This window comes from Macrobrachium nipponense, chromosome 21, assembly GCF_015104395.2.
Source record: "Macrobrachium nipponense isolate FS-2020 chromosome 21, ASM1510439v2, whole genome shotgun sequence".
NCBI classification, from domain to species: Eukaryota; Metazoa; Arthropoda; class Malacostraca; order Decapoda; family Palaemonidae; genus Macrobrachium; species Macrobrachium nipponense.
The window spans coordinates 60,615,060-60,632,335 of record NC_087212.1 but is presented as its reverse complement, the minus strand read 5'-3'; the positions used below and the strand labels follow the sequence as shown (position 1 = coordinate 60,632,335).

The 17,276-nt window shown below is 35.8% G+C and overlaps 1 protein-coding gene across 10 annotated transcripts in view; it reads right to left on the bottom strand.

The window, feature by feature from the left end:
• The window catches only part of LOC135198069 (opsin Rh5-like), a 707,912-nt gene that overhangs the window by 443,973 nt on the left and 246,663 nt on the right, over positions 1 to 17,276 (bottom strand). For 8 of the 10 annotated variants that reach the window (XM_064225476.1, XM_064225474.1, XM_064225471.1 and 5 more), the window contains 3 exons: positions 12,512 to 12,712; positions 6,818 to 6,952; positions 1 to 5,736 (listed from right to left, as the gene is read on the bottom strand). The exon at positions 1 to 5,736 is cut by the window's left edge. In XM_064225476.1, the coding sequence (XP_064081546.1) occupies positions 4,996 to 5,736; positions 6,818 to 6,952; positions 12,512 to 12,712 (1,077 nt within the window). In that variant the 3' untranslated portion in view covers positions 1 to 4,995. The remainder of the gene's footprint in view (positions 5,737 to 6,817; positions 6,953 to 12,511; positions 12,713 to 17,276) is intronic. The other 2 variants (XR_010310718.1, XR_010310719.1) reach the window with 1 other exon arrangement.

Below are 17,276 nucleotides of genomic sequence, written 5' to 3'. Positions count from 1 at the left end.
TCAGGTAAGGACATCTGGAAGGTTTTATGAAAACGGAATCCACCTCAAAAAGGCAATTTTTTACTACAGCTTATCAAGTGCACCTTGAAAAACAACCGTATGCAGATTAGCTACTGACAGGATGAGTTTGTCACGTAACTATATTTGGTTACATTAGGCTAACTTAGATCACCAAAACAACAATACCATAGGTTTCCTTAAGGGCACATTAGCTCTTGAAATAATTTAATGAATGAAGCTGAAACTGTGTTCCTGTAAATAGCAGGGACTATATCAGTCTGATTCCTGTTCATGGCCTAGTTATGACCAGTATATTGCTTTTATACAAAATAGCATGTCAATAGAAATCCGTTTTGTAAGCCTACTCCCTCTCTCTATTTTCCCCTACAAACAGGTCAGATACCATCATTTTTACCATCTTGTATATTGTTTGATTCATCCCGTGAGTTATCGCAACCCTTTATAAATGGCTTTAAACATGCATTTTCAAGTATATAATTTAGAAATTCGCAATGTGAAAATATCATTTACCAAGAGGGAGAAACCAATAACGCATAATATATTTCATGGTGTATCTCATTTGAATAATATATTGTTGTTAAATTAGTGTTGCATTATCTTTAGATATATCTGACTAAAATGTATATGTCATACAAGCCGTAAGCTGTGAAATTGACTAGCGGCAGTAATGGATATAGGACTGAGGAGAGAGCTAAAAGGCGTGGCTTGTGACGTCATGGATCAGCTCCACGCGCTTTGATTGGTCTTAATTTTCCCCATCCCTAAACTCTTCCAGACTTGGGAAATATGCGTCCCGGACTGCTCTTCAAATAATCTTCCTTCACTGACCGATCCTCTTATTTCATTACCTTGCCTCACAATTCTTTGAATATATCCACAAAGACAAAACACTGATTTAACTAATACATTTTTGAATCTCATGTACTCTTTGCACTACGTATCTTTAACCCTAGCCCATTTTTATCAAAGATCGCCCCTTCCCACTTATCCATTCCAGCTAACATTATATACTACTTTAACGTTCACTTCAACCAGGTAATGATAACATAAATTTTTATCACTCTTTCATACCAATATAGCCATCAATTTCATTCGCCCAATTTACTCGCAGGGAAGAATAAACTGCTTGAAGCTCTCAACAGCGAATAAATTTATTCAAACCAGTGAATGTGTGGAACTTTTTTTTTAATATTAATGGTTGTAAATATCAAATCACTATTATTTACGACGAATCGTTAAAACTTCATGTCGATGGGTGTTTCCAAATAAGTGTTCTTTCGGTTTAGTGGTCATCAATCTTTTTATTCTTCTGCGAGCTATCTGCAATATAAACAAGTCACTTATATAAAAATTAATTGAAGTACTAGACCTACGTAAAACTGTGTGTATTTATACAAAGGGAAACACACACGCTCACCAGGAAGTCGTTTCCCCTAACAAAGATGTCTCCAAAGAAATATTAGATAACAGTCACAACCAGTCATTTCACTAATCACAGATGAACCAACCCTAACTCCCCCACCTCCAACCCCCCAGCCCCCTGGGAAAAAAAAAACTCTCACAGCAACAGCACTTCACATGCCAACACGGGAGTCTCATCATTAGTGCGCCAACAAACACCCTCTTACGTCTATATTAACTGGTGTATATTAACTCGCTTCCATTTCAACCCTTTTTTTTTACTCCAAATAGTCAAGGCCGTGATTCTCGGTAGCCATCTCGTTCCGACATTCAAAATTTCAGAATTATACAATCTTTTCCATAACTTGCCATGCCTCGCCCAAAGCTAAAACAAGCTCGAATAACTCTTCTATTTTTTCATCTTTCCTAACCTCTTTATCATATTGTGTCATCTCTATATTTCTCACCCTTTTAACCCTTTGAACCACAAACATTTCCTTCTAATAGACCCCACACTATAATGATCATTTCACAAGGAACATTGTGCTAAGTTGACTTTAAAATACTTTCGTAAGTCCTATTTTTCCTTCCAAATAGTATATTCCGCTTCTCTTGAAGGCAGGGTATTCACGATCAGCTTAACCCGACAGTTCACCTGCGACTGTTCGACGGATGAGCATCCACATGGAAAGAGAAAATCTTTCAGTCGAACCTTCAAATCTAGGTCATCGTCCATAATTCTCTTCCTACTACCTTCGTAGTGGCAACACTGTATAGCAGTGATGGAAACTCCGCAGGGTGATAAGGGTCACAGGGTAGAAAAGATTTCCAACCAGCTGGGAGATGAGGGTCATACGGTAAGAGCTGCGGGATATAACAATTAAATAAATTAGGCCTAACCGTATTTCATTCTTACCTCATCCAGATTTGCAAATGACGACTCGTGTGCCATCTCGTCTTCAGCAAGAATAAAAGGTTGTAGGAATATAGATTGGGCTCATAAATTTTATCGGTGCTGGCGCCCAATTTCATTCAACACACGTACTTCTTGAGCACTTTCCTTCATTTGTTTCTCATGTTATTTATCAACTTCTTCGCCGTTTCCCTGTCAGCCTCACTGCCTTTTCCCTCTCATTATTTCCACCATTATGTGATACGGCGCATTTTTGTTTCTGCCTATATAATCTTTACTTTTCATTTCCCATAAACAGGGTTAGCCCTATGTACATCAATCAATTTTTATTAGAACTCTATATCCTCCTGTTTTGTGAAACACATCCTGATCAGAGCGGCTGACATCCTCAGGGAGAAATCCAGCTGTGAGAACTGTCACGAAATCGCTGATTACTCGTCAACACGTGCAAACTTCTAGTAAATAAATTCAAACAAATATATATATATATATATATATATATATATATATATATACATATATATGTGTGTGTGTGTGTGTGTAACTGGTTCAGTATTTAACACTTTCCCATACGAGGTGTGAGTCCAGAGAAAAAATGGCCACTATATTCATACTTTAACAGCAATATTATGGATAGCTCTCCAGTTCTGAAAATTTCAACATTAGTCCCTTCATTGTTGCACTTGTGGAGTCTTAAGCGTATCATTTTACGATACCTCCTTCACCCTTCCTAACTTGAGCTTTCTAGGTTTTCTTCCCCTTCAAGCTTATATTTCCGAATAACAAAGCTTTCCAAAAACAAAGCTTGAGCTTTCAAGGGTTTCTTCTCCTTCAAGCTAACATTTTCGAATGACAGAGCCTTTTCAACAACGTCCACCACTCTTTCACATGACAATACCAAAACCCTGATCCATCCTTTCACCTCTACTAACGATTTGACCACTTCTACCCACCGCCACATTCCTCATCCTTACCCTTCTTCTTACGAGAAATATATCTCTGCAATAGTTCATCTGAACAGCTTCAACCCTTCATTCCTTTATTTGCATTCCCCATCCGCACTTCACTTCCAAATATAGATATGAATTGCGCTTCTGCAACATCCTGGTGTGATAGTATATGAAACGAATTACAGATTACATAATAAATTTCCATCACCAACAAGAACGGGAGTAAGGTTATTGATCTTGGTAACTTGATGACCTAACTTTTACGTAAATTCACCAGTTATGTGAGCACTTTCACGATATACCTGGCTACATATTATATTGTTTGGGAACCTTATATCACCTTCCTAATAATTAGTTGTGAAAGACATGGAAAGGAATTTGTTTCTCAAGCTCGACTGGTGATAGCAACATAAATTTTAAGTCTGTAATATAAAAACCTTGACTTTTTGGCTTCCGTATGATTAAAAGTTTTACATAGTTCCGCAGATATGGTTAGGAAATCGATTTAATTCTAGTTTATATCACAGCAAAGATGACAGAGAGAGAGAGAGAGAGAGAGAGAGAGAGAGAGAGAGAGAGAGAGAGAGAGAGAGAGAGAGAGAGAAATGCCATTTATTACTTCTGACAGTAATGAAGAAATCAATAAATTTGATTTGACTTTTAGTTAAAACATTCACTAAACGGCTGAATAAGAATTGGTCTTCTACCTCTCTCCATATCTAAAAGCTGTTGTAAAATACTTCCACAACTCTTGGTGTTAGTTAAGCGTCTAAGTAGTTATTTGTTTCTTTAGTCTGTGAAATTCTTTTCAGTTCTGCTGCGTACTAAAAATCAAGATTTAATGAGAGAGAGAGAGAGAGAGAGAGAGAGAGAGAGAGAGAGAGAGAGAGAGAGAGAGAGAGAGAGAGAGAGAGAATTGCAAAAAAGAAAAATCAAAGAATCAAAGGTACAGAGTAGATTTTTGGAACGACTGTTCAGGAAGTAACTGCCAAAATAAACCGCATGCCAGGTCATCATATGGGTTTTGGAAGTGTGTATCGGTTGTCATGGGTTTATTTGGCTCGCAAAAATACAGCAAATGGAAATTTTTAGTTTTCAGAAAAATCGTTAATATTTAGTACAAGATATGCTTCTTCAAGATGAGATTTTTCTCCGGTAACTTTCGTTTCAAGCAATTACCACAATGTTTCTTACTCCACTTCATTATTTCCTCTTCGATTTCTTTCCATGCAAATCTGTGACTAACTTGTGAAAAAATGGCAGTCACTCAGAGGAAAAGGTGGCACATTGTTATCTTTATTGGTCACTATTAAAACTGTATATCAAGTTCACTTAGAAAAATCTCTTGGTTTGTAAAACTCAAAAACAGCTATGAACCGAAATCCAGCCTTTAGCTTTAGATTAAGGACACAATGGATGCCATGGAAACTATTAAAATGACCAATGAAGAGATCGAAATCTAAATGTCGATCATAAAATGTGTCAGCTACAAAAATATAATTTCTGCAGAATGTACCTGAGCTATATAGCAAGTACTTACTTGAAATCTTAGCCTTTATTCATTGTTTACTATTAGAAATAAAATACAGTCATAGATATAGAACATACATTGAATAAATCTACAACATTTAAGAGACATACTTCTGAGATATGTGACAGACAACGATGCTGAGGAATACCTACAAAGATCCAAGCTCAGGAGAGATGGTTTTAAGAAAACATTTCAGGTTTTCCTGCGCCAGGATTCAGAGAAGAATAACTGTTATTCTTTCTGCCTCTGTAAACTACTTCACCATGGAAAAACTGGAACAAAAAGTTCACTCTGGCGTTTTCTTCACTACCCTTATTAGTAGTAATCAGCTTTATATTGGGAAGACTATTACTTCGTCTGTTGCTCGGTTTGGACTGATGACCAGCTACACAAACAGACGGTAGGCCTGAAAATGGAAAGACGGTCATGTCTAAGTAGCCTGGACAGTTAATATCAGCAGATAGAATAGCACTATCATTCAGACCATTAACTGCATGAGGACTCCAGACAGTAACAGACTCAGTGGACGACAAAATGGTTTCTTTTGTTTCGTCGCTTACAATTCCCCTTCCAGGTGGTGGGGTCAAATTTTTACCATTTGGAACCTCAACAAAAACTGTAGTCTCATACTCCATCGGTACGGAGGGTTTTGAATGTCTTCTCTCCGATCTTTTCTTCAATTCCCTGATCTCTGAAAAATTTAAAGACTTAGAGGTTCCCCTGAAACTGTAAGTTGATATGCTTTTTCTGGGATATATTTCACTGGTAACTGGAGATACAAGACTTTTGCTTCCAGGAGAATTGAGAGAGGCGCGGCTCTTCGTAGTCGCAGAGTTCAAAGCTGGGTGACTGCAGAAAGAATTCTTCTGCTGAAGAAGAGGACCCAGTGTACTCGTCGAGGGCTCTGACAGATCCCAGCCCTAAAAAGGAATTAGATACAAATAATGCAATTAATTACCGAAAAAATATAAGTAAAACTACAGAAAATTAATAAAGTACATCATAAACTGATCAATGAAGTTTTCGCTTGAAATTGTATAAACAAGTATTATGATATTAAGAAGGAAAAACAAGAATACCAAACAGGTATATAAATAAGTACATATATTACAGGGCACTGATTTTCGATAACAATTTACTTTTTATTCATTTTCTTCAAAAAAGTGAAAAGAACCGTTCCTTACCTACGGACGTAGCAATTAACCGAGACTATTCTACATATATAGCAAGCATCCCTGGTCCAAGTTAGTTTCGCTGCTTCCTCCACCAAAGTCGGCGTGGAATTCTAATAAGGTTACGGCGTAGAAATCTACTTTCAAACGAAGGAACAGTAGTCTAATTGATGGGTGCTAGATTAACTTCTGTTCAAACAGTTTTCATTACAAAGGGAGTTAAACTTTGGTGAGCAACACACTCAAACAAGCCATCGACATTCATGCATTAAACTTCTAACTACGTTTAATGGGTCAGATTCATGAGAAAGATAAACAGCAGTGCGACATTACATATAGTATACGAGTGACGGGATAAAGCTTTCACGGAACTTTCAGCAAGGTCTTCAACAACCTTTTCCCGAAACAATGTGCATATTGTAGCTGCATTCAGTACAATTGCCGCTTTCATTAGTTCTCGTAACAGACAATGAAGAGTATTTCATTCACGTAGAATTGTAATAAACAAAATTATTATCGGACATCAACAACAACAACAAAAGTTATTTGAACATCATAGGTAGCACAATCAATTTTTGAATTCTTCAAAACTACAACCCCATAGATAAGCTTCAATATGATTCAATCTTTTTAGCGGAACTACTCTGATGATAATACAGCTCACAGCGATGAAGAGTTGCAGGTCCACTGTTTCCTAGGAGACACACAAACAGTACCATGCATCACCAGTTTTACAGAGTAATACACAGTGAGAAAATATATGCATTTAAAGGGCCACACATAAAAGTAATAAAAGCAGATACTAAGAGGGACACAAAGATTGGCCTACCTGTGGCTCTGACAGTTCACGTTCCTCTCTTATTTCCGATACAGTGCTAGCTGATACCCCAGCTATGGCCCCGTTCCTTGTGCTATCCAGTATACTCTTAGATCGGTGATTGCAAAGGCGTTTTCTAATCTCAGCCTGTAACAGGGAGAAAATTTTTTTCGACGAATTTCATATATTTAGTACGTCAAATACATGGACTGGTAAAACTATTTCAGCTGACAGAGAGAGAGAGAGAGAGAGAGAGAGAGAGAGAGAGAGAGAGAGAGAGAGAGAGAGAGAGAATTTGTGTTATGTATGAGATAAAAATTTGAGAAAGTAAATGACGAATTTGCAATCAATATAAACACAATAATATCAAAAATATTAAAGAGACAGAACAAAATCACATAAAATTATTATATAACTTTTGAAAAATTAAATTCTATATAGATACTCTTAAACCGGCAAATTTAAAAAATTATCTACGGGAACCAATTAGCAATAAATGCCTTAACAGATTTTAGAAATTGAAAAATTATCATTAAAAGCCCAATTTATAGTCAATATACATTTATTATATATCTATTCTTGGAATGCTATCAGTCTCCGGCGCTCTAGCGACACATTTCCATCATGATAACATATTTTCCGCTAGTGTCTTCCGATAAAAGAGATGATTAACTATGGGCAGATTACACGAGTCTTTAGAATTATTCATGTCATGCAAAATGTCACTGACTACTTTCACAAACAAAATCTTTTAACTTCTAAACTTAAAACACCAGGATATAGAACATTTTTATTGTAATTCGATGCTAAGTAGCATTCAAGAGCATAAATGTTTCCGTTTCATTTCCTATTTTCACAAACAAAATCTTTTAACTTCTAAACTTAGAACACCAGGATATAGAACATTTTTATTGTAATTCGATGCTAAGTAGCATTCAAGAGCATAAATGTTTCCGTTTTATTTCCTATTTTCATAGGCAATATATTTTTTTTCGCGCCACACTTTATTACACCAGTGTCCGAGTATAAATTCACCTAGTCAAGGAAACCTACATAGATGTTCACACAAAACCAACTTATACAATGGCAAACAAACTAATCTCCCAGCATTTTCAATGCAAGTTTAAAGCACTTCTTACTGAAGCCTACTCGCTCATTAATCATTTATTAATAAACATCCATATATATCAAAAGAAAAGGATAATATATATATATATATCAAATCAAAAGAATATTTACCATCTCAACCTAAACTTGTAGACAAAAATTGAAAATCTCCAAACCTATAATGCCTAAACCATTTCCTATTAGGTGCAAAAATGGCCTACTGTACTGTTTTCTGATACCGCAACCTTGTGGAATCTATGGAATTCCTGAAAGCAATTATTAATCTTTGAAGGGAGTCTATCGACTCTCATGATTTGTCCAACAGTTGTGGAAACAATGCAGTTTCGCAAGCTGTGCTAGAAGGGCCCATAAAGATTCAGCGAGGCCAGTCCGGACGGGGAACAGTACTGCCAATCAAAATTCAAGGTCTGCCCCAAAGGCACATGATTGGTCAAGTGTTTTTATGCAACCATTACTATAATTTTTTATGTGCACTGCTTAGCTTCAACATTATCATCAATGAAAGAATAATGTTAACAGCACCAGTATTAGTTGCACTTTAAACCTTCAGCAGTCCCACAATTGATCACTGTTGCGAAGTAAGGAACAGCCCCATGGAAAAGTCTTGAATACTCACGCTCAGTTTGAACATTTCTCTTATACTTGTGTGTTGGTTTTTTTTTATCTTTATATTTTATTTTTTGTCTGAAACTAATTGCAAAATATTGTACTCGCAAAATACTGAGTCATTTTCATCCCAGTCTTAGCTGAAAATTTTCATTTGTGATTTATTAACCAGTATATTTTACCATTGGGTTCAAACAAAACTCTATACATGCTGATTTAAGAATAAAGATTTACATATATTTAAAATATTCTAACAACAAGAAGTTACAAATAGTAAAAGCGTGATGCAATAAAACTCAGAGGCAGTTCCGTACCTTTTTTCCTTTGATGCTCTGAAATCCTTATTCTGTTTGATGGATACAGTCAGTACCTTTGTTAATTTATTCTTGAAGAGGAAGTTAAAGTCTTTCCATATATCCTTTTATTTGAACTCAAATTTCTTTGGAACCTATGCATCTTCCTCCACGGTGGTATTTTCACTGCAGTCAATGTGCATTCATATGTATCCCGCGAAATATAAGTAGGATGCGAGAGGGCTTTCTACGAAAGTATTCTCAAGACTGAGTTGGGATGCCCAATCTGGCACGGCGTGGTCAGTAATGCTGAATATTTGTAGCTCCTAGTGTGTCTCGGATGTGTGTTAAGACCACTAGTGGGCAGAAACTCTATCTCATTTAACTGTCTGCTACGTTAACATTCATTTATATCACGTGAAAAAAGTTATGAATAATTAAAAATGGCATGCAGGAGAGCTTTCTATGAGAATACCAATGAAGCCGACAGTGGGCAAGGCGCATGGGTGTGACAGAGTCCAGAATGAGGATCAAGTTTTTTTGTAGTGTCATGATTGGTAATGCTGTGTACCTCAAAAGCTCCTGGTACCTTGGAAGTGAATTTAAAGCACTTGCGGGATGAAACGTATTTTCTCAATTAGTATTTATCATTTTCGTTAAAATTCAAAATCATGTAATAACTTCACAGTTATTTAATTCATACACAATAAAACTTAATATAAAAAAAATAGATCATATAAGAAAATGCATTGGACTGTATCTTCAAGCGTCAAAGATCAGTCCATATACTAAATAAATTCATGGTACTGAGCTGCAACAAGACCTTTGGTTTGAAAAGAGTTTACACAGTCACTACCCATCAAGTGAAACCAGCACTTGAGATATCCCAGCAACAGCAAATAGGGGCGGATACTACGGTCATTCAAACATTATATGGAGAGTGCACGTTTGGCAATATTATTGGAAAACCTTAACAAAAGGCAACGATTATCAGTGTAGAAAGTTTTGCCAAATGTTCGATAACATTAGTGAGGATTATCATAAATTCAGTAACCTATTGGTAACATGGGGTTGAGAGAAACTTATGAGGAACAATCGACGAATTCATATTAAATTGTGAACACATTAATAATGGTTAAACAAATGAATAATGTTGTATTAACAATCAGAGCAGCAGGTGATAAAGTGACTAAATGAATAGTACATAACATAACATGTAAAGAACAAAGAGTTAAAATAGATGTTTCCAAAATAAATTTGGAACAATTAAGATATCCTCACCTTCACATAGTCACTAAGAGCATCTATCGGAGCAGAGCATACTTAGGCACGATTAAGGAAATGAACGTGTAGTACATTAGACTACATATTTATCATCCGTTTCTAAAAGCATCACGTCACTGCCAACTCTCATTGTTGGCGATCCTGTATTATCTAGGTATTGTTATTTCTCTTTTTTTTAACATTTGATCTCCTATCTTGTAAAATGATCTCCTACCTTGTGTTTGTCAATTCACACTCTTTATATTCACAAAAACTGCAAAAAGACCCACCAATCCTTGCTTGATAAACCAACAAACTATTTTCATCAGGTTTTAACATCGTGAGACACTGTGCATCCGTTTCTTAGCCCCTTTGACATCAAAGCATGGTAACTGAAACTGACTGATTTATGAAAATTTGGCTATAAATCAAGCACCGGTCACTCTCAGCCAGTTAGTGCTTAAGGTCAAAAGAGAGAGTTGCAGTGAGTTGGAGAGCAAGATGGACGAAAGGAAGGGTGGGAAAAGGATAAAGCAAAAGATCAAAAAGTGGGTACAGCTAGGGGCCGAAGAGACGCTACAATCAATCTTTGGTAATGCTTACAGTACACCAAGTAAGGTGCACTGACCAAACTAACCCCCATAATGGGATTGCAGCTGACGCCGTTCCAGCGGTCGTTCCTCACTTAGATGTTTGTGACAATGAGATTTGAAACAGTGTTTTACATACGTCAATAAGTATTTCTCGAACAGAGCCCTAGTATTTAGGATATATATAAAAGCCTCAAGTGTGTCACATACATTTACGACAATGTCTACTGTAGGTTTTACCGTAGTGTGGACGAACCTTAAACTTAAAGAAGGTAGCGTAGCCGACTGCACTCAGCTACCCAACATATAAAATAATTGGAAAATCCTTGTTTACAAAATAAACATTACATTTACATGCTTTTGCATTTATATAGGCAAAGAGACGAAGGCACACACCCACGAAATGAGTAAATAAAGCATCTACGTAAAGTATCTCCTTAATTTGAAACCAGTATGAGATTTCTTGAAACAAGCTTTACACATCTAAAGTTTGTGTTCTAAAACTAGATTTTCGTTATTCAAATAATTTGGCAATACTCTGTATAACGGCATTAAAAAAAACTACCAAATACTATAGTCTATAAATAATAGCAATAATAGAAATGAACATAAGGACAAAAATGTCGAAATATTCAAAGTATTCGCTTCAAAAAGGAAGAGTAAAAATATATTTGTAGTCTTCCTTCAATCTTTATTTTGAGATTCGTGTAAGATTCATTCTCCGTTAAAAAGTAATTATGAATTGTCGTCGTTTAAAAATAACATTACGAATTATTATCGCTTTAAAAAAAAATATGTAACCAATGTAATATTGCTTATTCTCACCATGTCTTGAAAAGGCTGATATTTTATCTCCGAAAACATATGAATTAATTGCATGATATGTGAGCAGCTCTTTTAACAACGATTCACGCTCCGTGTGCTAAGCAATTTTCTCCTAAGCATCCTCATATCTGAGGAGACTACTTATTTTACCATAAAATCAATAACGGCTAATTAGGACAATTTGTTTGTAAGCTTTTATAAACCCACTCGTTTTATCTCATGTACATTTCATAGAAATCTGTAATTATAATTTTAAAAAAATGTAAGTTGCCACAATTATACCTATCTCCCGAAAAGATTGACGGTAATATAAACACTTATAACCATACACAATACTGGAATCTGCAATCTTATAAGATTTCATGTTTGCACAATTCAGCAACCCTAAAAACATCGTAGGCATAGGTCATAAGAAATTTTGATTTTCCTAAAATACGTTGACTGAAAGATACAGATGTATCCCAACAACAATAACTGACAAAAAAAAAAAAAAATTTCAGGTGGGATTTCAGTAACTGACAAAATAATTCCAGTGAGATTTAAGTCAGATTTCAATACCAGTTACTGGACGCATTTCACTCTCATGTTCTCTACCAATTCAAGTAAATGGACTAAAAAACAATCTAACTGCGACTGTTCCCTAACATGGAAAGAGCAAAAGGAAAAATTACCTTCTTTGCTCCTATCAATAAGATTCCCTCACTACAGATCTGTGCCAATCGATTTGTTAAAACTGATTTTCTAGGGCCGCTCGTAACTTCAATATTCAAAATTGTAGCCATACATACAATCTTATGCCAAATATTTAAACATCTAAATTGAGACTGGATTGACTGATAAAGTTTACGCATTAAAACAATCATGCCTATAGTTGAGACATAAGTCGAATTCCAGCTATTTCTGGAGCCTATATGAGAGCTTAAAATGTTCACACATACTGACAATACCTCTACGTTTGATTAAAAAAAAAAAAAAAGAAAAAAAGCGGAGGGCAAGAGTACCTTGAAACGAGGATGAGAGAGTGCATAGACGTAAGGGTCTAAACAGGCCGCAGTCTTGCAGAAGATGGCAGGTATCATTGACACGATGGGAGTAATGAGGCGGCGCTGATTGAAGATCCCCAACAGTGCCACAATTGCGTACGGTGTCCAAGCTAACACCCACAGACCTATGATACCGGAAGCAACTTTAGCCAACTTAACCTAAAAAATAGAACAAACCAAGTTTATTAAAGTATCAGTACAAAAACTTTAAGTCTTTTTAAATGCAATTACTGCAATTTATATATATATATATATATATATATATATATATATATATATATATATATATATATATATAATATATATGAAGGTAAAAGGTTTAGAAGAACTGATAAAAATATGAGCTGCACGGTTCTATCTTTAATTTGTTTGTTTGTATTTTTTTTGCGCGGAAACATATCAGAATTCTCGGTCAGAATAAATATTTAGAACATCTTATATAATTAGAATCTTATCTAAGTAAAATCACTAAGTAATTTTCTTTTCATGAGTAACAAAACATTCCTGAACTATCTGTATTCCAGGTAGAAAAGATAACCCCTTCTTAACATTTAATAGAAGTTCTGCCACACTTGCATATGCCCAAGAATGAAAACTTATAGCAGACACAGATGACCGCGCTACGTAGATGAATGAGATAGAACACGGATATAGGAATCAAGAAGTGTCTCCCCCTTTGAATTTTAAAGAACCCTTCAGAAAACGAGATCTCTGTAGCCCTTTTGTCTCCAGAATATCCGCTTATTTATTTATTTTTTTTTTTCACAGAAACTATTTCTATTCTGCCTTTTAATTAAGCAAAACAAGCACTAAAGAAGGCTCAATAGGATGAAGAGATCTTTATACATTTGACCTAAATTTATGCAAATATAATTCAACAAAAACCTAAATGTCTATTGCACCCTTGTTTTAAATATTTGGTAAAATAATGAGAAATACTGACTTAACTTACATGAATAGTTCGCTAGAAAACTGTCCTAGTGTATGCTTAGTTCTTTCTGTTTCCGACACAAATTCTGGATGGCAGAGACTTTGAAGAAATGTCCAAATACTGCAAAATCGTGTTCACTAAAAAAACTCTCCATTGAAATGTATAATAAGAACCAAGATTTATCATTCTTCAGACTCAACAGCAGGTATCTTTATTTCTGACCTAATTCCTATTAGGATTCTTCAGCTTGAGGGGCCTACATATGGTAAGCTTAATACCACATTCCCGAATTAATTGTATTTATACACAGCAGCCCGCAAGGACTTCAGACTTCAGTTCAAAACAACGTTTGCTTAACGCAAAGAACGACAAAACAGGCAGCCAAAACCATCTAAACCATGCGATATGAAAATAGGAGGAATATAAATAAGAAAATATTCACTAGCGCCAATGTAAACAATGAGTCCGACTCTTGAAAATTGGGGAAATTATAATAATCTGTGAAAACGGATATTAAGAAATTACAATAATCTGTGAAAACTGATATTGATACGTATGTACCCAAACACCTAAAACACACACACACACACACAAAATCTTTAAGACTAGGGATGTTTCGCTGACGTTCATAGCCATATCATCAAGATGACGGTTCATCTACGGTTGATGAAAAAGAAAAATACCCTTTCCTGGCTAAAGGCTACTTTAACCAAAAAAAAACTAAAACACCTGAAAAACGTCAAAATACTTACTGCACGACCAATCTCTGCTTACCTTCAGTTTCCCTTACCACATTCTTCAGTTGGTCAATGCCCAATAAACAAGGATTCACGGAAATGTAGGTTCATATTGCTCCCCATCTCTGTGACTTCAAAATTAGTCTCAACTCCAATTGAATGACTATTTTGTATTGGCTTGGTTTACTCGTAGCAAAACGTATGAGGATCAGTGTACAGACTAAAATAAACACTTTTTTTTTCCTCGACCGGATACTGATACTATCTTCGTGGGTTAAAAGTCTGTCTTCATGAACACATCTCGGCAGTGAACAGCTTTAGGCCTCAGGCTATCTGAGCAATGTGCGAGAAAAACACATGTGAACGGTAGCATGAGTGTAGAGTGGATCGGGGGATATTAGTGGTCATACCGGATTGCATTATTGAGTAGGATTCTCATGACTTGTGTTGGCACAGGGAAAGTCGGTTCGACGGAAGGAGGTCTCCCGAAGTCTTTGAAAGCATGCAATATTGAGGGTACTGCTTAGAGTCAGTGTGGATCATCCTTTGGACGATTCAGTCTCTCACACTTGAGTCACTGTTGTTTACCCTTCATGCGTAATCTTCCTGTCATTCCCTCCGAATAAATTACTTCCGCTATGCAAGTTTCTGCGAAGTCATGAGGGATGGCCTAAGGAAAAAGGACTATCATGGTTGGATAAAGATTCCTGGTGGGTAGGCCTATTGGTAGATTCAGTTTTTTTAGTAGTCAGATCAACATGTACAGTCTATACAAAGGGCTTCTCCTCGCCTTAATGTTGCGACCTTAAGCGGCAGCTGTTTTCAATCCGGCGACAATTTCCAATCTTCTCGTTGCCTCATTATCCCTCCGGTAGGAGAGGTTCGTCTAAACGGATTATGAAACATAAAACATCGGGAAAAAAAGTGTGGAAGGTCAAGTAAGGTTAGAATCATATTTGTGACATAAACTTTTGGGCCCATCAGCCGGCCTTAGGCGGGCTACTTCTCCCCCCGTTTATCAAGCTCGCGTGTCCCATACCAGGCCAAGGCTACAAATGATCGTATTCGTATGTAAAAAAAAAAAAAGTCAAATTTTAAAATGAAATTACTGGGTGTTGATATATATATATTATATATATATATATATATATATATATATATATATATATATGTGTGTGTGTGTGTGTGTGTGTGTGTGTATACCTATATATTCATACACGTGTGTGTGTGAAGAGAATATGCCTAGCTTTGCCTGGAACGCAGTTTTCGTATGTTTCATAAAGTTCATAGTTGGATTAAAATTATTTTTCCTTCAGATTTTTCACCCAAACTCTAGTTATAAATAACTAATATACAAGAGCAATTATTTTAGGCTTTTGCATTATTTGATAAACCCAATAATATTGGTGAAACAGTAATTTTCCCACCTTTGCCTGTTATAATCAATTTCATCAGCTATGAAACAAAATACATGTGAAAGTACTAAATCCATCCCTTTAAGCAAATCATTTGTGTCGCGACGCATTAACGAAATGGGGAGGATGTAGAAAAACAATTACTAGTTAATTTGCAAGTAAAGCAGTTTGCCCCTCAGCTTGATGAATCAACCTCAAGAGATAATGAAGCTATTCTAATAACATGTGAGATTAATAGATGATCAAGGACCCAGAGAGGAAATGCTCACAAAAAGTGAAATTTTTTTAATGAAGTTATTACTTATTTCAAGGAAAGCAATATTCCACTCAAAAATAACTATGTGCTACTGATTGTGCACCATCCATGACTGGCAGATACAAAGGTTTTATTACACTCTTGAAAAAGTTTGTCCCCGAAGTATTTTGCATGTACTGCGGTTCACCGTCAACACTTAATTGCCAATCAATTGGGCGGCGTCTGCATGATGTCCTTAATGTTGAAATAAAAGTGGTTAACCATAGTAAATGAAATTATCTCGAGAAGCCCTAATTCGTGAATTCTGCAGAGAAAATGTGCTGTGGTTATGAAGGATAATTGTCTTCAAAGGTTTATTACACTTTTGGACTCTGCTCTCTTATTACTGGCTAACAGTCAGCTTGGAGAGGAACTCCTTGTAACTAAATATGATGTATTTTACTCTTCCGATATATCTGAATAAATTAATTTACTTAAACAGCTATAGATGTATGTATATAAGTGCGTTTGTGTATGTGTGTATGCCTTTGTTTGTGTGTGCATGTGTTTGTGATCTTTTGAGGAATTGCATAATGTATCACAGCCTGTAGATGACAGTTCTTCGATACTCTAAGCTCCGTAATGGGCACTCATTTTTTGTAAGCTTTGTACGTTCATCGCTGCAGTATTGCAGTTTACAACGATTTTAAAATCTTCAATGATTTCGCCGCTATAGTATTTGGTCGGAGATATATTCCGTCTATTCCTTTATGGCAAATGGGGATGGCAGGATTTTTGGTTGTTATGTTATTTGCCATTAGACCCCCTTGAGGTTCGAAATAAGCTCACCAGCCGCGTCTGTCCAGTAACTCAAGTAGGTGTTCTCTTGGTGGTTGTGAATTGTATCGAGAGGGGGAATTGTTCTCTCCAAGTTTTTTTAGTGCATATGTTGCCTCCATAGATGAGTGCTAATCATATGGATGGTGTCGTATTAATTGTCCATGAACACGTCGTACCCGATGCCGAAGTGCCATTCCAGCCATGTAATTACGATATTAGGAACATCTTACTTAACTGATAAACTACGAACGCTACCACATACCAGGTTAATTTTTACATGAAAAAGTTAGTTGGAATAACATACTTGATAGAGTTATGCGTAGACTTTTGCTTAGATAATTTCACCTTATATATATATATATATATATATATATATATATATATATATATATATATATATATATATCTATACATACATACATATATATATATATATATATATATCTAAAGTGAATTAAACTACGTATATTAAGTTATATTGTGAACAAATAGAACTTAATTGGACTTAAGCAAAGCTGGTATGGAACCATATTGGGCAATTCATTGAGAACCCGTGGTCTAGATA